Source organism: Cervus elaphus, chromosome 25, assembly GCF_910594005.1.
Source record: "Cervus elaphus chromosome 25, mCerEla1.1, whole genome shotgun sequence".
Classification (NCBI taxonomy): domain Eukaryota; kingdom Metazoa; phylum Chordata; class Mammalia; order Artiodactyla; family Cervidae; genus Cervus; species Cervus elaphus.
In genome coordinates, this window is record NC_057839.1 from 71,277,959 (window position 1) to 71,301,777 (window position 23,819).

At 53.5% G+C, this 23,819-nt stretch overlaps 2 protein-coding genes across 7 annotated transcripts in view; one reads left to right on the plus strand and one right to left on the minus strand.

The window, feature by feature from the left end:
• TRIP13 (thyroid hormone receptor interactor 13) lies at positions 1 to 14,831 on the minus strand. 3 transcript variants are annotated; one of them, XM_043887281.1, is made up of 14 exons: positions 14,482 to 14,831; positions 13,569 to 13,734; positions 13,330 to 13,459; positions 12,606 to 12,661; positions 11,747 to 11,837; positions 10,448 to 10,520; positions 6,349 to 6,412; positions 5,524 to 5,610; positions 5,207 to 5,313; positions 3,911 to 4,064; positions 3,575 to 3,687; positions 2,870 to 2,950; positions 1,314 to 1,383; positions 1 to 998 (listed from the first exon to the last, which is right to left on the minus strand). In XM_043887281.1, the coding sequence occupies exons 1-14, from the start codon at positions 14,571 to 14,573 to the stop codon at positions 903 to 905; spliced, it is 1,380 nt and encodes a 459-aa protein (XP_043743216.1). In that variant the 5' UTR covers positions 14,574 to 14,831; the 3' UTR covers positions 1 to 902. The 3 variants fall into 3 exon arrangements, with proteins under 3 accessions (XP_043743216.1, XP_043743217.1, XP_043743219.1); XM_043887282.1 differs by having other exon boundaries at positions 2,870 to 2,935; positions 14,482 to 14,712; XM_043887284.1 differs by lacking the exon at positions 2,870 to 2,950 and having other exon boundaries at positions 14,482 to 14,712.
• BRD9 (bromodomain containing 9) overlaps positions 14,772 to 23,819 on the plus strand; it is an 18,068-nt gene continuing 9,020 nt past the window's right edge. The window contains exons 1-9 of one of the 4 annotated variants that reach the window (XM_043887277.1): positions 14,772 to 14,938; positions 15,619 to 15,833; positions 16,104 to 16,236; positions 17,624 to 17,684; positions 18,053 to 18,197; positions 20,003 to 20,113; positions 20,644 to 20,819; positions 21,851 to 21,983; positions 23,504 to 23,579. In XM_043887277.1, coding sequence (XP_043743212.1) covers positions 14,887 to 14,938; positions 15,619 to 15,833; positions 16,104 to 16,236; positions 17,624 to 17,684; positions 18,053 to 18,197; positions 20,003 to 20,113; positions 20,644 to 20,819; positions 21,851 to 21,983; positions 23,504 to 23,579 — 1,102 coding nt within the window. In that variant the 5' untranslated portion in view covers positions 14,772 to 14,886. The remainder of the gene's footprint in view (positions 14,939 to 15,618; positions 15,834 to 16,103; positions 16,237 to 17,623; positions 17,685 to 18,052; positions 18,198 to 20,002; positions 20,114 to 20,643; positions 20,820 to 21,850; positions 21,984 to 23,503; positions 23,580 to 23,819) is intronic. The other 3 variants (XM_043887278.1, XM_043887279.1, XM_043887280.1) reach the window with 3 other exon arrangements.

Sequence of the window (23,819 nt, forward strand, 5' to 3'; positions counted from 1 at the left end):
TTTTTTTTGAAAAAGATTTTTAATACTTAAAAAGTTTTAAGACAAAAGGTAACATATTCTTTTAAAAATGTTTTATAAAACAGTGATATGAAATTTATTTTAGCATGAGATAAAAGCAAAACAAGGTTCTGTGGAATACACCCATTGTCGGCCAATTCATCTTACATCTGTTATTGGGAATCTTCGTTTAAGCCGTGACTGGCGTCCTGCGACAAACGACTCACCGGGAAACATCGCCGTGAGGCCGGCCACGCTGGTCACCAGTGAGGCAGGCCCCACGCCAGCTGTCCCTCCCCGACAAGCAGAGTGTACCTGCTACCAGGAAGAGCACTGGGCCTAAAATTTTTCTCTTGATTTCTGTAACACAGGAACAGGTTCTTATTCATCGCAGTCTCCAGAACGTGTGCACTAACCAGGACGAGCTTGCAGCAGGAAGCAAATGCTGCCTCGTCTTGAGCAACGTGTACTTTTTTTTTAATGCTATGATTACATTCTTCCTTAAGGCAATGTAGTTTGTTTTGTTTCTATAAAACTTACATTAATCATCTTTTTAAATAAAATGTCAGCATTTTGGGTCCAATCAACCAGAAGCAGGATAGAACCAGGACATCTAGACAGTTCTTTATAAAGAGACACTGAGCTCAGATGATCGTCCTTCAAAACAGAGAAAACAGGCTGTTTTGTCTTCGAGCATGCAGTTAAAGTACGTAAATGCAACACACTTCTTGAGCAACATCATGTAAGCACAACACGCTGCTTGAACCACACAGGCCTGCAAGTCTCAGCTGTGGCCTCATATATCCTGGGGCAGCTGCTGCGGTGAGGAAGCGATGGCGCCTTCCCGCGGTGTGCTCACCGAGGACAGACGGTGGCGGGGGCTGGGGGTGGGGGGGCGGGCCGGGTCACACGCACGACGAGAGCTTCTTTCTCTCCTCAAACTGCTTGTCCACGGCCAGAGACAGGGCCCGGAGAAAGCCCTCAATGGTGACAGTGGGGGCCTGGAAAATACACGGCACTGTGGCAGTCCTTGCCCTTGGGGTGGGGGTGGCCTGGTAGCACCCACCTCCAGGGCACAAGCACTCTGAGCAGGCAGGGAGGGCCTGGGCATGCGCTTTCCACACGCCAGTGAGGTGAGCAGACACACACCAGCCCTCCACTGCCCCCGGGCCTGTCACCAGCCCTCCACTGCCCCCGGGCCTGTCACTTCAGAAACACGAGAGGCAGCGGAAACCCCAGGGAGGCAGGCGGGACTCTCCTCGAGGCCAGCCCTGCAGGCAGAGTGGGCAGCAGGGGCCCAGGGCCCGGGCACTCACCTGGATGTACAGCGCATGAGCCAGAAAAGGGAGCTTTCTCAGGACACGGCCACTCAGGCCCTCGCTCTTCCTGTGAACATGACCACATGGCGTCAGCTCCACACGGACCGCGGTGCACTTCAGGACAAGTCCCGATCTCTCCCTAGAGCCCCTTGGAGGGTGGGCAGTCTCCCCCAGACCTCAGCTACTGCTCCAGGAGGGGCAGGATCCTGACACCACCCACGGCCTCGGCTGGGGGACCATGAGGTGGTTACAGGCCGGCTCACACCTCTGAATTCTTGCACAAGTCTGCACTGCTCCCCTCTGTCCCACCTTGACCACTGTAACCAACTCTCTCCAAAGCCCCGCCAGCGTGTCTGGCACCTGGTGTCTGCCACGCAGCCCACCCGAGGCCCTCACACAGCGCACACGGTCTCCCTGACCTCTCTCCAGTTTATCCAAATTCTAACTGTCTTCAGAGGCTCTGCTCTACTTCCCGGCTCGATCTCTGGGGCCACCTGAGCACTTGCCGGTGCTACCAGCCTGGGCTCGGGCAAGTGTGCCGGGCATTCTCACATGTTTCGTGGCTCTCAGTACCCAGGCAGTGGGATCAAACACTGTCCGTCCCACAGCACCAAGGCCAGTGCCCTGACTGTTTAACTGTTTACTCTGCTCATCAAAGAAAAAGCCTCCACCTTACTTTCCCGGCCATTTGTAAAAACTTAACAAATATTGCTTAAGAATCCACCGATGCTACAGACAGCCTTAATCTGAGAGCCTGTCCTCAGCTAGTGCAGTGCTTGGCTTGCTGTCCATGGGCACAGGTGGAGGGCAGCTGGCCTCACTCTCCCATTCAGGAGGCCAGGGTTGGGGAGGCCAGAGGGCATCTGCTGTGGGTGAGATGCCCTGGGATTCAGCCTCCGCCACCCGACCCATATCACCACCTCGGCTGCCACAAGCAATTACAACCCCTGTGACCAAAGAGAACGGGCTTCTCTAGGTTGTCAAAGCGAGGTCACCCTCAGAATGGGAGAAAATACTTGCAAACGAAGCAAATGACAAGGGATTAAGTCTCAAAAACATACAAGCAGCTCATGCAGCTCAATATCAAAAAAACAAACAGCCCAATCCCAAAATGAGTGGAAGATATAAACAGACATTTCTCCAAAGAAGACATACAGATGGCAAACACACATGGAAAGAGGCTCAACATCACTAATCATTAGGGAAATGCAAATCAAAACTATACCGGTCAGAACAGTAATCATCAAAACATCTACAAGCAATAAATGCTGGAAAGGGTGTGGAGAGAAGGGAACCCTCCTACACTACTGGTGGGAATGCAAACTGATACAGCCACTACGGAGAACAGCACGGAGCTTCCTTAAAACCCTAAGCACAGAACTACCACATGACCCAGCAACCCCACCCCTGGGCACATGTCTTGAGAAAACAAAAATTCAAAAAATATACTTATCCCTATGTTCATAGCAGCACTATGCACAATAGCCAAGACGCAGAAACAACCCAGATCTCCACTGACACGTGAATGGACAGAGACGACGTGGTGTACATACACAGTGGGATATTGCTCCACAGTGAAAAAGAATGAAATGATGCCATTTGCAACAACACGGATGGACCTGGAGATTATCATACTAAGTGAACCAAGACAGACAGAGACAAATATCATATGATATCACTTATACATGGAATCTAAAATATTATACAGATAAACTTACTTACAAAACTGAAACTGACTCAGACTTAGGACACAAATTTCTGGTTACCAGAGGGGCATGGGGGAGAGGGGTAAATTGAGAGACTGGGATTGACACGTTGCTGTTCAGTCGCTCAGTCGTGTCTGCCTCTCTGCGACCCCATGGGCTGCAGCACGCCAGGCTCCTCTGTCCTCCACCAACCCCCCAGAGTTTGCTCAAACTCATGTTCACTGAGTAGGTGATGCCATCCAACTATGTCATCCTCTGCCGCCCCCTTCTCTTCTGCTTTCAGTCTTTCCCAGGATCAGGGTCTTTTCCAATGAGTCGGCCCTTCAACTCTGGATAACATACAAGCTACTACATGTAAAATAGGTGACAGATAAGAATCTACTGTGGGGCATAGGGAACTCTACTCAGTACTCTGTGGTGACCTATAAAAAAGAATCTAAAGGAGAAGATACATGTATGTATAACTGAGTCACTTTGCTCTATAATATTTACTGCAAATCAACCATATTTCAAAAAAGTTTTTAAAAAAGAATAAGTGAGGTCTGTACACACCTTGAAATTTCACTCAGAAGGAGGCTCAACTTGGACACGTTGTTTTCGATGAAGCCAATCATCTCCAGCTCGCGGAGGGTCAGCAGCTGCTGGCGAGGGTATATGATCTGACACTGCAGGGACAGAGGATGGGGCAGCAAAAGCATCGGTCAGTGATTTCTCCCTGAGCTCGACCTGCAGACCCAACAAGTGCAGTGTTCAACGTAAGACGGTGGGTGCAGGCTGAGTGACACCTCTTTCTACACAGGAACCAGACACTGTAAGTTACGCCAGCAAATCAAGAACACACAAGAAAGCTAATGTGTTTTTAGGAAAGTGAGAAAAAACTCAAGGCACCCTCATTAGCTCTTCCAGGCAAGAGAGGTAGATCTTGAAGATGGCTGCTGCAGAGGGCGGCCCGATGTACTGCCTGATGTCAGCCCTGTCCACGAAGGCCACGTCGATCCTCTCTGTGATGTTGGACGTGGTCAGGATCACCACGTTGGAGTGCCTGTGGGCAGAGGGCGGGCCCAGTCAGCCTGGGCCACAGGGACCCAACCACCCCTGCCCTGACACACGCAGTGTGAGGACAGACCAGCACCAGGGCCCAGGCGTTCAGCCGGCTTCCCGTCCTGTGCCCACCCCCACGAGGTCTTCTGAGGCCCTGCTTCTTGGGCTCTGCCTGACTCTCACTCCTGCCAGGTCCTCCCGGCTGCAACAGCGCAGACCTCCCCGCTCTTGCTCTGCGAGCTCCCCGCCTATGGACAGCTCTCACGGGCCCCAGCTGGACTGCTTCCTGCCCCCTTCACCTTGGTGAAGCCCTCACTCTGCGCAGTGTCCTTGCGCCCCAACACTGACACTGCCCGCCTGGGCACGGCCACATCTGCCCGTCACACACTCTCACCACTCTGACAGCCGCGACGCTGAGCTGCATGATTCACCCTGAGGACTAGCGGCCCTCCCCTCCGGCTCCTACACTCCCCAGAGACCCCGCCATCCGGTCTGCTCACCTGTGGGAACAGCATGGAGTGGGCAGCGGCACCCTGGGGAGCACACCGCCTGGCCTGCTGGGCTTGAGTCCCGGAGACGAGGCAGGGCTGCCCCGGGCCCGCAGGCAGCACACAGACCACTGGCAGCTTTGTGGCTGCGGAGCACCTGGAGGGTTGCCCCCCACCGACCCCTGTATTCTGACCACAGAGTGGTGAGCAGAGCTGAGCCAGGTGAGGGAGGCACACGGGGCCCAGGAGTCTGGGCAGCAGCTGGCGAGCATGGAGTGTGCACAGGGTTCCCACACATGGCTGGGAGCCACGTGCCGGGATCAGGCTTTCCACCAACGGTCACCAGAGCGGGCCTTAATCTCGTGAGGCAAGGAAGGTGAGAGAGACTGCAGAGACAAGTCTCCACTTCTCCCGGGGTAATGGACGGGGTTCAGGGAGACCCCCTTTTCTGAGCAGTGGGTACCTTCTCCCCACACCAAATCTTTGCTGTGCATTTTTAACACTTCAATAACATAAAAAGTGCTTAATTTCTAAAAAGCTTATGTAGCACATGCTGCTTCAAACATACAGAAGACAGGGCCCATACCCAATGCCAGACGCATCCTGAGCTGGTAAAGCTGGGAGTAAGGCCGGGGGTGTGCGTGTGCAGTGGTACCTTTTAATCTGATCGATTTGGGTCAAGACGGCATTGACTACACGGATGGCATCCGAAGGCTCGGCGCCTGCCCTGCATGCGTTACGGGCAGCGGTCAGGCTTTCCACCTGTGGGCACAGAGTGGCGGGGTGGTCAGCTAAGTGGACGTGGGGCGGGGGGCATGTGAACACCGCACCGAGGGCTTGTGAGGACCCCTGGGGCTAGGACTGCAGGACACAGCCTGTGGAGGCTGGCCAAGCATGGGGCTGGTGGTGCCGGAAACATGAAAGGCCACCCAGTCCTGCGCTTCCTACAGTCACAGGTGTGAACACACCCACCTCATCGATCAGCACGAACACCAGAGCATCCTTGTCATCAATCAAGTCCTGAATCTTCTGGAACATCCTAGTCACCAGCTTGCCACTCTGGAAACAAAACACTCCTTATTATCAACGTGTACTCTTCAAGCTGCTTGCTGTACACGTGCGTCCACTGTCTCCATCTGGCTGAGCTCTGACCCTAGGTGGCCCCACAAGCCCACCGTCTCCTGACAGCCCCTCGGAAAACTCCCTGAATCAGAGAAGCCAGGTCTGCAGGGAACCCAGAGGCCCGCTGCCACACCCACACCTCGGCCCCCTTTTCCACCTTTCCCTCCCCAGCGGTCCTGGATGTGCTGGGTCTTGGGTGCAAGTCAGCCAGGCGCCCCTCCTACAGGACTCCTGTCCCCACCCACCATCTGCCAGGGGCACCATCCGATACGGGGCCTGCAGCAGAGCCTTCCAGAGCTGAGGGGCACCTGTGCCATCACCTGGCCTGAGTGCCTCAGTTCACAGCTGGCGAACAAGGCTCAAGCTGAGGGTGCGGTCCCATTGGAAGGTGACCCCTCCCTCCTCAGGTAACACTGAACATCCCGTGCCCCAGCCCAGGTCTGGAGGTGACAAGCAGAGGGTCCTCTCAGGCCTCAGGTGGTTTCCAGGTTATCACTAAGCTCTGGAACTTTCCTCTGACCATACAGTCGGTCAGAGGAAATGGGAATGTGAAATTCCCATTTCACCTATTTCTCTCCTAAAGCTTTTGGAGGAAAAAGATTGCCTAATCTACTGGACAAGTTTTCAACTATGTGGTGGACAATCCAGAGAACTGGGATTAGTATAAACACTTACCTCTGAAAACCACTTAGAAAAGAGGCTGTGGCTGTTAATTTCAATTAACTGGCCATATCGGTACCTAAGATGGTTTAGAAAAAAGAGAGAGAGAGCAATCATTACAAGTCAGTCCCACAACATCCCTGGCAGCAACCACCTCTGTCTCTATAATACAACACTGCTCAAGTGCCCAGCAGGCTGAGAATGACTACTCTGTTACTACTGACCCAGGATGAGGTAACTGCAAACTGCATACTAATAGTTATGAACAATCTAACAAGATGCGTCAACATCAATGGTTCTAGTTGGAGCAAACTAAGTGTCTCAGACTGAATGGTATCTTCATTTGACTTAAAACAAGAAAAAAATGGTGCTAAGATGGCAGAGTAGAAGGGTGTGCTTATCTGCTCCTGCGAGAACTCCAAAACTGCAACTCCCTGCTGAGCAACCACCAACAGAAGAATGTTGGACCTCACCAAAAAAAGACACCCTACATCTAAGGGCAAAGGAGAAGCCCCAGCAAGACAGCAGGAGGGCAAAGATCACATTTGGAATCAAACCCCATACCTTCCAGAGACACTCAGATGGCACAAGTAAAACCTTGTGTGCAACAGGACCCAGGAGAAAGAACAGTGACCCCACAAGAGACTGAGCCAGACTTGCCTGTGAGGGCAAGAGATGGGAATACCAGACCACCTGACCTGTCTCCTGAGAAACCAGTATGCAGGTCAAGAAGCAAGTTAGAACTGGATATGAAACAATGGACTGGTTCCAAATTGGGCAAGGAGTACGTCAAGGCTGTACATTGTCACCTTGCTTATTTAACTTATATGCCGAATATATCATGTGAAATACCAGACTGGATGAAGCACAAGCTGGAATCAAGATTGCAGGGAGAAGTATCAATAACCTCAGAGGGCAGATGACACCACCCTTATGGCAGAAAGTGAAGACGAACTAAAGAGCATCTTGATGAAAAGTGAAAAAGGAGAGTGAAAAAGTTGGCTTAAAACTCAACATTCAAAAAACTAAGATCATGGCATCAGGTCCCATCACTTCATGGCAAATAGATGGGGAAACAGTGGAAACAGCGACAGACTTTATTTCCTTGGGCTCCAAAATCGCTGAGGACAGTGACTGCAGCCGTGAAATTAAAAGACGCTTGCCCCTCAGAAGAAAAGCTATGATCAACCTAGACAGCATATTAAAAAGCAGAGACGTTATTTTGCCGACAAAGGTCCATCTAGTCAAACTATGGTTTTTCCAGTAGTCATGTATGGATGTGAGAGTTGGATCATAAAGAAAGCTGAGCACCAAAGAATTGATGCTTTTGAACTGTGGTCTTGGAGAAGGCTCTTAAAGAGTCCCTTGAACTGCAAGGAGATCAAACCAGTTGATCCTAAAGGAAATCAGTCCTGAATATTCATTGGAAGGACTGGTGCTAAAGCTGAAGCTCCAATACTTTGGCTACCTGATGTGAAGAACTGACTCACTAGAAAAGACCCTGATGCTGGGAAAGACTGAAGGCAGAAGGAGAAGGGGACAACAGAGGATGAGACGGTTGGATGGCATCATCAACTCAATGGACAGGAGTTTGAGCAAGCTCTGAGAGTTGGTGATGGAGGGAAGCCTGGTGTGCTGCAGCCCACGGGATCACAAAGAGTCAGACATGATTGGGTGACTGAACTGAACTGAAGAATACTTAATACTCTTTTGGTTGTTTAGTCACTCAGTCATGTCTGACTCTGCGACCCCATGGGCTGTAGCCCACCAGCTCCTCTGTTCATGGAATTTCCCAGGCAAGAATACTGGAGTGGGTTAGCATTTTCTTCTCCAATAGTTAATACAACTAGTTAAATACAATTAATTCTTAATACTGCTTTTAGTCTACTTGTAATTTATATTCCTATGTTCAAAAACCATTACCTGTATTAACATGGCAAATCAAAACATAAGCATCAAAAGTCTTTTGGACACAGTTGAACATTTTTTTCTCTTTCCACAAAACCCTAAGGAATGTGAGAATTTGTCTTCTAGCACAAAATCACTTCCCTTAAACCTGGAGCCCTGGAAAACTCAAAGGGAACCTGGAAACACGCTGTCTGAAATCCAGCACTAATACTCCATCCAACATGGAGTCAGTGAGGGCTCTGGATGCACTTAGTTCTGATCAAAATCAAACAGGAAAGGGCCAGCAGAGAAGCCAACTCCCAGATTTTTTTTACAGTTTCTTTCATGTTGAGAGTCCACAGAAGAAAAATAATTACTTTAAAAAGCATCACTGACTTTCCAGTTGAAAAACATCATTTAGTAATTTTGTTTACAAAAGAGGAGAAGGGGGAGATAGACAACCTAGTGAATATAGATTGGGTTGAATATTACACAAAATTAATCATAAAGCATTTTGATTATTAAGTAAAGTAGACTTTAGTTAATAAAGCAAAAAAGGCTTGCTAAGGCTTCCTCTTGCCACAAAATAAATACCAATTTCCAGATCTCTGTACTGGAAAACGTCACATTTCTTGTAATAACACCTTCACCTTCCGGCGTTTTCAGGAAACTGCCCTCAGAGATGATCAAACACAGATGTGTTTCACTATGTCAAGATAAAGGCCAAGATACTGAGCATAAAACAAAGGGCTGAAATAGAGCAACTTCCCTACTTTTAAGACAGTTTTGAAAAGAAAACAGATTTAAAAGTAAATCTCACAGGATTTCCTTTTCTGAAGCCATACTACGCTAAAAGGGTGATTTACCTTCTGCCTTAACCAACTAGAAAACTAGACAAAACAGTGAACCAATGTCTGTGAAGGGTGCCAGACAGCAGAATCAGGAACTGTAACCTGGGAGGCGGGCAAGGGGCAAGCGTGACAGCCCTGAGCTCCTGCCTGGAGTGACACTGGGGGGGACCCAAGAGGAGAGGCCAGGGTACTGAGCTGAAGAGACAGAGGCCAGAGTTCAAGGAGCCAAGGTGTCTGGAGGCTACAGAGCAGGGTTCCAGAGAGGAGAGAGACACGCAGGAATGAAGCCCGGCGACTGTCATGGGGCAGCAGTGTGTGAGGACGGAACCCAGTGCTAGAGCCCGGGAGTGCTCGAGACCCCAGGGCCGAGGGGCGAGGGTACTCGCTGCTCATTCAGGGGCTCAACTGAGACCCAGAAGGGCCCTCCTGAGGGCGAAGTCCAGGCCACACTGAGACCACTCTTGAAAAAGATTAAAAGCAGACCTCAAAAGGATCACACCAAACACAAGTACCCAAACCCCTGTCAGAATAAAATCCTGTGGTCATTAAAGACAAACAAGAGAATCCAGTCACTGCAAATCATTATGTCCACATTCAACAATTACGTGGCACGCCAAGAAGCAGGAAAATGTGACCCGTAACCAGACCCAAGTGATAATGAGGACGGAATTGGTAGACAGAGCTTACAAGCATAAATAGAGCTGAACAATCTTCAGACAAGAAAATCACTCTCAGAGATGGAAATTTCACTGAACAGAAGTAAAAGCAGATCAGATACTGCAGAAAACTATCCAAAATGAAACTCAGAAAATTTTTAAAACTTGAGAAAAGATGAAAGGGCACATGAGTGGCCTGCGGGACAGCATGAGATAGTCTAACGTGTAAATGAATGGACCCCCACAAATGGGGGCAGAGCAGGGGAATTAGTTGAAGAGGTAATGCCCAAATACTCTCCAAATGTAGTGAAACCATAAATCTCTAAATGGACTACACTCAAGAAGTGGCAGACAAACCCAGCACTAGCCTTGGACACTCCTCGCAGGAAGTGACAGGGCAGAAGACAGATTGTCAGCACAGACATCAAGCAACCATGGGACGGTCGACCGAACGCGAGCAGAGAGCGCTCCTCGAAGTGTACATGGGGCGGGCACCACAAGCAATCCCGTGCTGGTCACAGAGTGAGTCTCAGCACATTTAAGAGGACTGGACTCAGAGCGCAAGACTATGTGAGTACAGAAGGACTCATTAAATTACACTGAGACACCTACTATTCATGTAAGATGATTTAAAAATAGCAGCAGCTCCTCCCATCGTTACAGCTGAAAACAGAGCAAACCCACTTCAGCGGCTCTCCTCTCTCGAATTACCCAAGTTACCTGCTTGAGAGTCTGATGGTCAATTTCTGGGCTAAAGCTTTACACAGGGACGTTTTTCCAGTTCCTGGAGGACCTGTAACAAAATGCAAACAAGTATTTAAGTTACTGCTGTAACAGACTTCTTGAAACAGTAGCTGCATTATTCATAGGATATAACATAAGGAACAGGCTGTAACGCTATAAATGTTATTATCACAAGAATTGCTTAAGTTGCTGAGAAATCTGTTAACAGTGTAAATGCTAGAAAACATCCCCAGGAGCTTCTTGGCCTGTATCCACTCTGCTTTTCTTTCCATCTTCACTGAAACCCTCCCTGTCCCTACATGTCTTCTATGAAATCCGCTGATTATGAAAACCCACTTTTCAAAGGTCAAACAAACCTTTCCTGGTAACCATCGGGACCTCAGGCACTGGTGTTTGCTGTTCCTGAAGCCCGCGGCACCAGCATCTTTCACTCCAGCTCCACACACGTGGGCCTGAACCCCAAGCTACACAGGGAGAGCGGTGGGGCAACGCCTGGGCCCTGCGTGTCCCTCAGCACAGCGGCTGACAGGAGCTCTGAGGGCATGGATGTGGGAGCACGAACGTGTCCAACAGAAAACGATGACATTCAATTCTGATCCTCAGCAGTTTCCATAATTCACAAGTAAATCTATAACCAATTCTAATGGGAAATACTGTGTTGCACTAAGTAAAACACCTTGTGATTACCCTCTGACTCTAGTATGAAGAAAATTTGCCAAGACATTCTAAAGACACTGTTTTCATAAAACTGAACACAAGCCTACAATCTTCATTGTATAAAGAAGCTAATTACTCTTTTAATTATAGCTCTTATCTCACTATAATTTGGGCTTTCTCTCGGTTCTTTTTCTCTCCTGAGATAGTAACAATAACAACAACATAAAAACCCCCAGTATTCTCTTCCCAGAACTAGACAGTTCTGTGAAGTGTGGGCTTTTGCAGTTTATTATCCATCAAGAGAAACTCCAAGGATACTATGAAGAAATACAAGGCAATTGCTATCCTGAGAAACCCATAACCAGTGGGGAAACAAGGCAGATATTTGGAAAGCTGAATAATAGAATAAAAAGTCACAAGGAATGATCAGGTGACTGCCCTATGAAGGGTCAAGTAACCAAAGTGCAGAGAGTGTGCACATGACTGGCTTCACAGAGGACATACTGGGACAACTGGCTCCACTAGGAAAAAGGAGCTGTAACTTTCACAGGACAAAGGCAGGAAGAAAAGCCTGACTCCACGCAGTTTTATTTTGTCAAACGAAACCAAAATGCTTACCGTGAAGCAGCACCACCCGGTTCCAGGTGATGAGGTTGCTGTCGACATTCTTATCCGAAAACAGTAAAGTTGTCATCACATAGTCGAGGAGCTGTGTGAAGAAAGGAAAGACAGAAGTAAAGTCCTTGGCAGAGCAAAGGTTCAGCTGAACGTGTCCTGAATGAGCAGAGGGAAGGAGAGTCTTCAGAGCCTGCCAGGCACACTCAGGCTTTCACCTCAGAAGGTGTCTTAAAATCTAAGAGGACACGTGCTGGGTGTGACTGTTACAAGGATAAAAGTAAACTCAAAGATCACTTATTTACAATGCAAAGAACACACAAAACAACTGAGGGCTACACCCAGTCAGTGAGCTCGTTCCTCTGGGACACAGCAGTGGACAAGCTGTGTTTGCTAAAAGAACAAACAGCCGGGGCTCTGGGGTCCCCGTGGCTCCTAGGGGAGCCGGGGTGGGTGACGGGGGTAGTGAGGACGGACTTCTAGTGTCCTCCCCTCCCCCATCTGTGTGCAGAAGGACTCGTCCCCTTGAAGGGGGTTCAGACATGGTGGTACTCTCTCAGATCGCCCACCTGCTCTGCCCCTTGACACTGCCATCTCAGCCCACAGGTTCCTAAGGAGTGTGACCCAGTGCAAGTGGGTTCACTTCTGAAACCTCCCCCTTCTCCTGAGGGGAAGTCCCCAGAGTACAGCTCCACTCAGAGAAAGCCCAGAGGAGACGCCCAGGACAGAAGACAGACTCCCAGGGCATGGGGTGCTGGCTAGCAGCACTCCTAGAAGCCCATATGAGGTAAGAGGCGCTAGAGAGAACACAATAATGATTCACTTGAAATATGGAAGCCTTTCTGGAAAAAGCACAACTCACATGAGATTTGACTTCCACGTCATACACCAGGCTGTCCCAAAGCCCATGGAATTCAGCTGTGAGAACAAAACAAAACCAAATGTTAGGAAAGCAATCCTTGCACCTACTGGTTACGTCCACCCTGAGCCGCTGATAATCCTCAACTACTCCAGACGCAGCAAGCTACAATTCTGGTTACAGAGAAGCTAAACTTTCAAAGTCATTTGTAAGTTAAAGATTTTGAGTAAGTGGCAGTCACATGTGACTTTGGGTAGGTAATGAACCTTCTGTGGACCTACGCGTGGACCCAAGCACTGATCCTGAACTCACCACCCTCCCCACAGGCCAACACTCCGGCAGGGCCGAGTGGCAGGTGGAGTCTAGCTTTCAGGATATCAGGCCTAACCTGGATTAGACATGGCATTCAGCCTGCTAGATCCCATTAGCACAGAGAAGCACAGAGAAGGTAGGAGGAAGGAGTCATCTAGTAAGACCGACCAACTGGGCAGGAAAGAGCGACAGTGTAATAACCCTCAATTAGCACTCGCTTTGAGAGACCCATCCAAGTAGTCTCATATTGGAAATTTCTACTTTTCTCTCTTGTGATATACTTCTTATTTCCTAACAGATAAAATGCCGTAAAACTACATAACAGACACACAATATCTCGGAGGCTGAGGTGTGCCCTGTCCTCCACCCCTCCCCGTTCTAGGCGTGCGCCACCTACTGTCACTGTCACAGATACCTGCAGGCAGAACCCAGTGATTTGCCGCAACTATGTTTTCCGTCTCTTCCTCCAGGTTTTCACTGCTGGGGCCATCCTCATTCAGCTGGAAGATGTGAAGTGCAATATTGCACACGCTCAAATCAATAGGCTGTGATGAGAAAAAAATCAAATAAATCTACACAACACACTATCAAAACAGCAAATTCATGTTCTTGAGCTACGGGCTAACTGTTTCTTAGCTCTGAGAATTAAGTTACCTGTGGATCTTTAGCCTTTAACTCTGTGTCAACAATAGACACAGACTGCACATTTCTGGTCAGAAAAGGCTCGTCAAACTCAGACCAGGTGTAATCACCAAACACAATGTTATGCCTGTTGAGTAGCTTTCTAACACTCAGCTTTATATCCTCTTTTTTTGCAGTGCTAGGAACACAAAACACATAAAATCAGATCTGAGTTAAAAAAAAAAATCAACATCTTAAGAAAGAGTGATTAAAAACAAAACAGACCATAGTGGGGAAAATGCACCCATGGATAGCGCTGGCGGGAGGGCCTGCATGGCAGTGATCCTGTACCGACTAGGGGCTGACGGTAACTGCAGGCTGTGTGACCCAGGGAAGCTGCCCAAGGACTCTGCCCAGGCCCCTCAGAGGCAGGGGGTGAAGGCGGAGTCGGTGCCACCTGGGCTGCTGGTCACCAAGCTGGAACTGCTGCGTAGGTGCCAGCCCCACAGCTGGGAAACAGCAGCAAGTCAGGGGGGAATGAAATGCCCACAGCTGGGGGCCCCAGAGGAGTTTCCCGGGCTGGGGTCCACCCTCAGCCCCTACCCACCGCGCTCGCTGCTTCCCTGAGGGCCCAGGCCCTCCAGCGGCCCCTGCGACGGTGTCCGCGCCCCAGAGCCCCCGGCACCCGGAGACCCGCCGCCGCCAGCACCTCCGGGGCCCATCGTCCCGAGGGCCTGGCCGGGGAAAGGGGATGGTGGGCGAGGGTGAGGGTGACGGTGAGGGCGCAGGGGCGTTTCCCAAAACTCAGAGCCCCCGGGGCCGGCTTCGCCGGGGCTGGAGGCCGGGGTCTGGGCCGACCCTGTCAGGGCGGGTCTGCTCGGGGCGGGCTCGGGGCAGGGTCCCGTCAGGTCGGAAACGGCCAAGTTCGGGCCGAGGCAGGGCTCACCTGCCGCTCCGCTGGTGCACCTCCACGTGGACCGTGGGCGCCTCGGCCACGCAGGGCAACGCCTGCTTCAGATCTCCCACAGCTTCGTCCATGGCGGTGCCGCCGCTGGGAGCCGCGGGGACCGGGCCGCCGCGTCGCCGCCGCCGCCTCGCGCAGCGCCCCGCCACCTCAGCGGCCTGGGCCCTCAGGCTGCGCCCCGCGCGCTTCAAACCTGCCGCGCGCGGCGCACCGCCCCCTGACCCGGAAGCGCCGGCGCAAGCGGGCGGGTCACTTCCGGTCGCCGCAGCCGCTTCCGGCGCGGCCGGGCGAACTCCGCGGGCGAGGCGGGAGGCGGGCGGCGGGCCGGGGCCGGCGCGTGGCGGCCGCGCTCCAGGCGGGCTCGCTGCTGCCCTGGGCGCCGCCGCTATGGGCAAGAAGCACAAGAAGCACAAGACCGAATGGCGCTCGTCGTACGAGGGTGAGGCGGCGGCGCGCTTTGTGACGCCGGGCGGGCGTTCGCGGCGGCGCGGTCCCGGGCTCGAGGGCGGGGACGCTGGCGCGCTCACCGCGCCCCGAGGACGCGGCTCTCAGGCGTCAGCCCTGCTGTCGCCTCGCCCTGGAGAAAAGTGTGGAGCATCCCTGTTCTTCGGCCGTGTTTCCTGAGGTCTCTCCCCGCAGCGAGGGCAATGAAGTGGTTTTTAACAGACCTCCTGTTTCTAAGGGGGAGCTGAGAGTGAAAAGCGCGCTGTCCTGCTCCTGGTGTCAGGGATTACGCAACGGGGGGCTGCGGCAGGGCGGGAAGGGGGCGACCCGGGGCCAGAGCTAACGGGCCGGGATTGGGCCCCGGGGCCCCAGGCGTGGTCTGGATCCTCCGACAGTGGCCTGGAGACCCCTCTTTTGGCCGGTGGAGGATAACTGGGCGGGGAGGGGAAGGAGCCCTCTACTACCGTCCGTTGCACTCACCACCATCTTTCTCTGATGGTTCTGGCAGTGCCCTGCTGCTCGCCTCAGCTCGGCTTGTCCTCCCACCTTCCCGGACCTCAGTGACCTCCCGGTGTCCCCTCACCTTGGGCTGAGGTGCCGCCTTCTGGGTAGCAGTGTGCGCTGCTGAGCGGCCTCCATGAGTGCACGCGGTGAAAGCCGCCTCTGTGTCCACAGACTATGCAGACAAGCCCTTGGAGAAGCCCCTGAAGCTGGTCCTCAAAGTTGGAGGAAGCGAAGTGACAGAACTCTCAGGGTCCGGCCATGACTCCAGTTACTACGATGACAGGTCAGACCACGAGCGGGAGAGACACAAGGAGAAGAAGAAGAAGAAAAAGAAAAAGTCAGAGAAGGAGAAGCACCTTGACGATGAAGAAAGGAGGAAACGAAAGGTGAGCGGGGGGGTGGGGGTGCTGGTGGACGGAGCCAGTGCTTCCTGGGCTCGGGCGGGGGTGTCCTCTCTGTGGCAGAGGACATCCTGCAGAGTCAGGGCCTCCCGTTTCTCATCTCTTGCTGGGCCCCTGTGGAGGGCCTCTGGAAGGGTGGGGTCTGCGGTGAGAAGGGTTACCGGAAGAGGCTTTTCACTCTCAGCTCCCCCTTAGAAACAGGAGGTCTGTTAAAAACCACTTCATTGCCCTCGCTGCTTTGACCCTGCCTCGTAGGAGGAGAAGAAACGGAAACGGGAGAAGGAGCACTGTGACACAGAGGGCGAGGCCGACGACTTTGACCCGGGGAAGAAGGTGGAGGTGGAACCGCCCCCTGACCGGCCCATACGAGCGTGCCGGACGCAGCCAGGCGAGTGGCGGCATTCAGAGGCGTCCTGGAGCTGTGGGGCTTGTCGTGGGGAGCAGCGGTTGGCTTTCTGCCCTTGGGCTTGGGGAGACGCCTAGGACGGAAGGAGCCACACTCTCTGTTCCAGGGCCTCACAGAGTAGCTGGGCCAGCCTGAGTTTCTTGCTGCTTGCTTTGAGCTTCTAGAGCAGGGCTTGGCCCGCCGTGGCTCCTGGCCTCTCAGCCTGAGAGCCCCCAAGAAGGTCTTCAGAGATGGGAGGAGGCCAGCGCTGGCCATCAGTCGTTTGGGCCCTTACATCCCCGGGAGCTGTGCTGGCTTCAGCCGGGGAAACCTTCTGGAAAGCTCAGACCCCCACTGGTCTGTGTGGGCAGTTCCCGCAGGTTTCAGACTGTCAGGCGCCTCTGGGGGGAGGCACTCTGGCTCCGACTGGAGGTCTGACCACCACTAATTTGCTGAGGAGGGGGGAGACATTGTCTTGCGGTCATGGAGGTGGTGTTTGCTGGTTGCCCTGCTCCTGGGGAGCAGTAAGACGCAGGGCTGCTGGGCCTGCTGTGGGGCAGATGAGGTCGGCGCAGAGCAGCAGCTCAGCTGAACGTGGTTGTGGAATGCCTACGGTTGCTAGTATTCACTCGCCTCATTCATACCGCCTGTTGAGCACCCTCCCTGTGTGCCTGGAAAGCCTGTGATCAGGTGTTTCTTTGGACCTCTTCTGGTCTCTCTCAACAGTGTCACCCTGGTGGCCGGAGTGAGCCAGTTCCCCCAAGGATCCTGGTTCCTCGGTGGAGAAGAGCATTTAGAACCCCGGATCTGGGGCTCTGGGTGCAGCCTTGGGGACACAGCGGGGAAGACCGTATACATACGTACTCTTGTGGAGGGAAACCTAACTGACTTCTGTGTTCACGTTCGCTGAAAACAGTGTTTTTCACGCTGTGCGCCCAGAGGTGTAGTTAATAGAGTCCTCATAAGAACCCCCATTTTGTCCCCATTTTACTAGTGAGCAGAAGCACGACCAGAGAGTTCAAGTAAAATGCTATCAGGGCATTCATTGTCAACTTCTGTTCCAAGTCTTGGTTGCATCTTCTTACTTTGTCTGGAATGTCCTAGGCCCAGGAGGGGTGGGGGCTGGGGACAGGGTGACGCGTGACAGCCCATCTTGGTAGTCTCAGAGGGGTCTTGGGGGACCACTGCTGGGTCTCTGCCCCTTTCCCCAGCTGCGCTGGGTGGGGACCATGCATGGGTCTGCTCACCTTCTCGTCCGCTTCTCATGTGAGCCTGGGACACTGGAACAGGAGATAGATTGATAAGGATCACGAAATCAGCGTTTTCTTTACGGTGAAGTGTTAGCGAGACACTTTTGTTTAATTTACTCTTTCCCTTTTTAAATCGGCAGCTGAGAACGAAAGCACGCCTATCCAGCAGTTGCTGGAGCACTTCCTCCGCCAGCTGCAGAGGTAAAGGGCGCTTCAGAGGGGCTCCTGCTGGGGGCGTCTGGGCTCTTCTCTCTGTGTGCTCCTGCTTTCGCGGTGGGGGGCAGGGGGTGGGCATGCCTGTGGGAACAGGGCTCAGAGTTCCAGGAACCCCAAGTGGGCACCAGAGGTCAAATGCCATGGGTGGGGTAATGACAGGACCCAGGACAGTGGTTTTGGAGTTTTTAGCGTATCCAAAATACCACAGTCTGAAAGAGCATAAATTTTGTTAATTTTAAGAAGCAACCTTAAATTTTGGTTAATTGCATCAGATTTTTTACTGTGAGGTGTTTTGTTCAAACACTTAGATCTTAGGGTTTTTCCAGTTTAAATAAAGATGTTTGTGTTTTCAGAAAAGATCCTCATGGATTTTTTGCTTTTCCTGTCACGGATGCAATCGCTCCTGGGTACTCGATGATAATAAAACACCCAATGGACTTCGGCACAATGAAAGACAAGATCATAGCTAACGAGTACAAGTCAGTCACGGAGTTTAAGGTAGATCATTTCACCTCCTGAAGTCTTCACCAGGAAGCTCCGTGTGTATTCATGTATACAGACCCTTCACACAGCTTTGGTTGCTTGCATTTGCAAGCTTTGTGGGTGTTTCTGTGTTGGGTTGGTGTTTTGAAAATACAGAGGTCAGTTGTGACTTTCTCCCTGTTTTGGTCTAAAAGCTAGCCCGTGTCTTGCGTGCTAGTAGACATGTGTTTCTTAAGTTAGTATTTTGGCGTAAATGGACATGTTGGGTCAAGCAAAGGTGTGTTTGATTTGACCTGCAGTGTAATTTTTCTAATGTAGCTAACTGGGAGTTTAAATTTTTTAGGATCATGGTTTTTTTCTCTTGAGTACTCTTGCTGACTCTGTTTTCCAGCACTGGCTGTGAAAGGTGAAAGCTGCTCTTTGGCATTCAGCTTCAGGGGAACTTCAGAACAGATGTTTGACAGTGTTGACAATGATGCCATTTAGAAAAAGTCGTTGTATTTCTGTCTTAGGTTCTGTTCACTTTGGCCAAGCTTGGCTTTCCTATTTTTGTTTACTGGAGAACTCACTGAAAGTGTTGGCTGACCGGTGACTGAAGGGTGGGTGGGAGAAAAGGAAAGTTTTCCTGGGCAGTTCGGGCAGGTGGGCAGGTGGTTACCTGTATCTGTGTCCTGAAGTGCACCCGTCCACCTGTGGACCCAGTCTGGTCAGCCGCCCAGTGACAAAGCTGAGATGTGAAGAGCGTCACCCTGTCCCTGAGCCTGTCACAGTTGGGACCTGCGACACAGGGGCTTTATGGCCTCAGCCCAGCCCTGGGGACACTGGCCTGGTGAGGGAAGGACCGCAGATGGCGTGCGCTACCTCAGCTGTCATTGTCATCCTGAGGTCTAACTCACCTGTCAGGTGTGCCCTGAGTAGTTTGGCTAGGGTGACAGAATACTGACATTTCAAGGCATTTACCTTTAATGTAAGTTGTTCACTTATTTTAGGGGAAAGTGTTTTTCTGATGGTACTAGAGTAACCATCTATAGGCAGAATTTTAAATTCTGTGAAAAAACTTCAGAGATAGAGGGCATGCCCACCTCTCAGTTTATCCCTCTGCTTTGCTTAAAAGAACCTGTTGTTGGTTCTTGTTCCTGTTAATGTCCGAGTTCCTTCCAAGGAGAGGGAAGGGGGCAGATCAGGAAAGAAGTGGAGGAACCAGCATTTTACTCCCGTGAAGTGTGTGTGCTACGTTCAGAAAGGATTACACAGTTCGACAAGCTTCTCATTCAGGTATTTTTGTGCAAGTGAAGACTAATGAACAGTTATGAAAACTTCTCAAAGATTTTAAAAATGATTCTTGAATTCCTCAGCCATAAAAAAGAGCGAAATGTTATCACTTGCAGCAACATGGATGAAATTAGAGGTTATACTAAGGGAAGTGAGTCAGGCAAATGTTACATGGCATCACTTACAGAGATGACACAAACGAACTTGTCTACGTAACAGAAACAGATACAGGGAACAGAGTGGTGGCTGCCGAAAGGGTGGGGTTGGGGGAGCAAACTAAGAGTTTGGGATGAACAGATACAAACGGTTCCCTACAGGGACTTACTGTATGGAACAGGGAAGTGCACTCAGTATCTTACAATAAGCTGTAACAGAAATGAGCTGAAAACAATTTCCATAAATTAAAGGAGAGTTCTTTAAACGGGAGAGCCACATTTGCTTTCCAGTATGTTTGAGCGTCTTCCTTTGGCTTCTTTTGATAGGAATCTTGAGTCTTTTGTCATCTGTGTGGTGTTCCACACCTGGTGAATCGTCTCTTTTCTCTTCAGGCAGATTTCAAGCTGATGTGTGACAACGCGATGACGTACAACAGGCCGGACACTGTGTACTACAAGTTGGCCAAGAAGATCCTGCACGCCGGCTTCAAGATGATGAGCAAAGTAAGGGGCCTCCGGCGGCGAGCGCGGGGCTGCGGCTGAGTGCCGCCTCCTCCTGGCTCTCACGTCTGAACGGGAGCTCACAGCGAATGCCATGCTCCGTCCACGCACCCCTGGCCACGGCACGGGCCCTCTGCTCTAGGGAGCCCCCAGCCAGCTGCCCTTGTGAGCACGCCCCTCCTCCAGACACGCCCCCCCTCTGCACCCAGCCGGCTCGGGGCCGGAGTTCCAGATGCTTGGGTCTAGCTGCCTTGCGGCCTGCCTTGCGGGTTCCTCTTGTGTGGCTACCTCCCGGAGCGCAGCGCCCCACCCCCAGCCCCGGGGCCCCCTCTGTCCCGTGAGCCAGGCTGCATGCGCCACGTGTCTAGGACCAGTGCGGGCCTCACCAGCCTCGGGGGCCGTGCCCTGCCGCTCCCTGCCCCCGGAGGGTCAGCCGCCAGGCCGGGCGAGGCCGCGCCGCCCCTCCCCTCGCCTCGTCGGTGCCGTGGCTGGAGGGAGAGGTCGAGCCGCTGCTCTGTGCTTTCTGGTTCCAGGAGCGGCTCTTAGCTCTGAAGCGCAGCATGTCGTTTATGCAGGACATGGATTTCTCTCAGCAGGCGGCTCTTCTGGGCAACGAAGACACGGCTGCCGAGGAGCCTGTCCCCGAAGTCGTGCCCGTGCACGTAGAGACAGCCAAGAAGTCCAAGCGGCCGAGTAGAGAAGTCATCAGGTAGAGCCGCCAGCCTGCCTGGCTCTGCGGGCGCTGACGTCCTCGCTGCTGGCAGGGTCCGCGTCCCAGCCCAGCTTGCTCACGGCAGCTGGGATGGAGCCTGCAGCCCGTGTTCACACAGAAGCAACCCTCCTCCCTGCCTGGTCGAGAGTGCGGTGGCTGTGGTGGCGGTCACCATCCTGCTAGGACTGTCAGCAGGCCCTGGGGTCGGTCGTGAGGGGCGCAGTTCTCCACTCTGCGGCCGGCGCTCCCCATGTGCTGGCGCAGCAACGGGTCCTATAGGAAAGTCACGGCCACCCCAGCAGGTGTCGGGGGCACGGCCTGAGCCACCCTCGCGGGCCACGCTCTGTCCCGGGTGTGGCTTGCCAGGCCTGCTGCCCGGGCGCTGCTGTTACCACGTCCTGTGAATTCTTGTTGGCCCTTCACTCCTGAGGGTCCCCTCTCTGCAGGACTCGCGCTGGTGGCCGGAGCTCCCTGTCCCAGGCTCGGGGGCTCTGTTGTGGATGACAGCTCGGGTCAGAGTGGATAGGGGCCTGTCTTCAGGCTCCTGCTTCTGTAGTTAGGGGCTGGCTGTGAGGGGGCTTCCCAAAGGCTCAGGACCCCAGAGGGCTCGCCCCCGACTCCTTGGAGAGGTTCCACCACTGTTTCCAGAGACTTGCACGAGGGGACCACCTCCCTCGGGTGCTGGCAGCTGCCCCTCTTGCCTTTGCCGTCTCGGGGCGCTCTGGGGTCTGGGGGCTGCTCTCAGCCTGCGCTCACTGCCAGCGCCCCGACCCTGCATGGAATCACTGCCACTGTCGGTCCAGTGCTTGAGTGACGCTGTTGCCAGTGAGGCTCCTGTTGCCCGTAGAGCCACCGGAAGGAGGGGCCGAGACCCGAGGGGCCTGCTTGGCTGGTGTCCGCGCACCGTAGCCGGTGGAGGTTTAGGAGCAGAAGGAAGGGTGTGAAGCACGCCCTGTGCCCCCTGCCGTCGCCTGGCGTGCTGGCCGCCGGGAGGGCAGGTGTGACTCGTGCGTGTCCCCGCCTCACAGCTGTGTGTTCGAGCCGGAGGGGAATGCCTGCAGCCTGACGGACAGCACCGCGGAGGAGCATGTGCTGGCGCTGGTGGAGCACGCAGCCGACGAGGCCCGGGACAGGATCAGCCGGCTGGTGCCTGGCGGCAAGGTAGTGCCCTGGGGGCGGCCATGTCATCTGCCCGGTGCTGGCCTGTCGGCACGCCCGAGCGCTAGTGGACGTTGCCGGTGTCTGGCCGGAGCGCTGCCGTGTCCTGCTGCCATTGTCGCCAGAGGGGTTAGCGCCTGGTCCCCTCGGCTGCCACGGCTGGCAGACCATCTCCTGGGGGCGGGAGTGGCAGGTGGTGTGCAGGCCGCTGGCTGGCAGAGGGTTACACTCTGTTTCCAGGCCGGCGCCGAGCCCGCCCTGCCTCTCCACAGTGGCGCGTCCTTTCTGCGTTCTCGGTGTCTGCGCCTCTGCAGTCTCCATGGGTCTAACCAGGCGTGAGCCGGTCCCCACGAGGGCCCACCCTGCTCTGCACAACGCCTCTCTTGACACAGAGGCGTCTGGTAGGCATGTGGGAATCACGTGGGCGAGTGGCTTTAGGCTTCCTGGTGACTGTTAGCAAGGAAAGACCAAAGTTAGTTAACCCTGGTGTTTTGTTTGACCTGGTGTGTCTAACGTTTTATTTTCACACAGTGTGTGTGGAAACCTACTTGAACTTTCTATCTATACCAAGTTTGCAGAGGGTATGTTGGGTTTTACATAAAGAACCATGAAGTGGTCACAGTCGCAGTTGGGATGTGTCCGGTTATATAAGACACATCACGTCTTTTGTCTCCTGTTTCCTGCTGGTTTGCACGCGCCTGCTGTAAGGTGTGAGGTCCCCGTGTGGTCACATGCTGCGGTGGCTCCTCAGCCCCGGAGCCAGCGTTTCCACACTGAGCTCTGATTCCTCGCAGACCAGGGCGTCCATCCTGTCTGGGCGGGGGTGCACAGTGCTGGGATGGCCACCTCCGTCTGTGCAGCCTGCCCTGATTTCTCGTTCACCAAAGGCCGTGTGCTCACACTAAAACCTCCAGGTCTGCCCGCACCTGTGGGTCCTCTGCTCCTTGCGAGTTCGTGGCTGCAGCGAGGAACCTCCTGCCGTCGCCCGCGTCCCATCCCTGGGCTCCCCTGCACCATCGCATGGGGCTGCTCCTGGCCTGGGCCGCCCTGGCCTGTGAACGGCGCTGTTCCCGGGTGGAGCTTGGTTTAGACGGAGGCAGGCTCCGTGTGTGTGGAGGTGGGGCCTCTGGTCTCCTTGACCAGGCCCTGCCCCAGCTCTCATTGGTCAGGCTTCTGGCTCTTGGAAAAGGCTGTTTGGGGAGTGTTGTGTCCTCGAAGCTCCTGGTCACAAGGGTGCTAGGAGCCCAGCTCAGCAGCTCCTCCGTGGCACGCGTGTGCCCGGGGTCATGTGCTGACGGCACGGGGTGTGTCTGTGGTCTCTGGGGGACAGGGAGCTCTGTGGCCATTCAGGGTTTACTCGGGACAGGCTGTCCTCAGAGGCTGTGGTTCTCCTGGCCCCTCAAGGGAGCCCTGCTTCGGGGGAGCCGTGGGCAGGGGGTTGGGGGTGCGGGGGGCCTCAAGGCCACGGTGGTTGGGGGTGCGGGGGGGTTGGGGGCACAGGCACTCAGGCTGCTGTCTTGCAGATGGGCTACCTGAAGAAGAGCGGGGACGGCAGTCTGCTCTACAGCGTGGTCAACACGGCCGGGCTGGACACCGACGGTGCGTGCCCGCTCCCCCACCCTGTCCCGTTTGCTGACCGGCCCGCCTGAGGGCCTGCTGTTCCTTGCTGACGTGTAGATGAGGCATGTCCATTGCCCACGTGGCAGGATGCAAGTGTGGTCAGGAGTCCTCCGTGGGTGTGGAGGGCAGGTGCTGACCACTTTAATCGTCAGCTGGAGTGAATCGTAGTGTTCTCAATAAAAGAGAACAGGCAAGCTGGTCCTGCTGTGAACGCGAGAT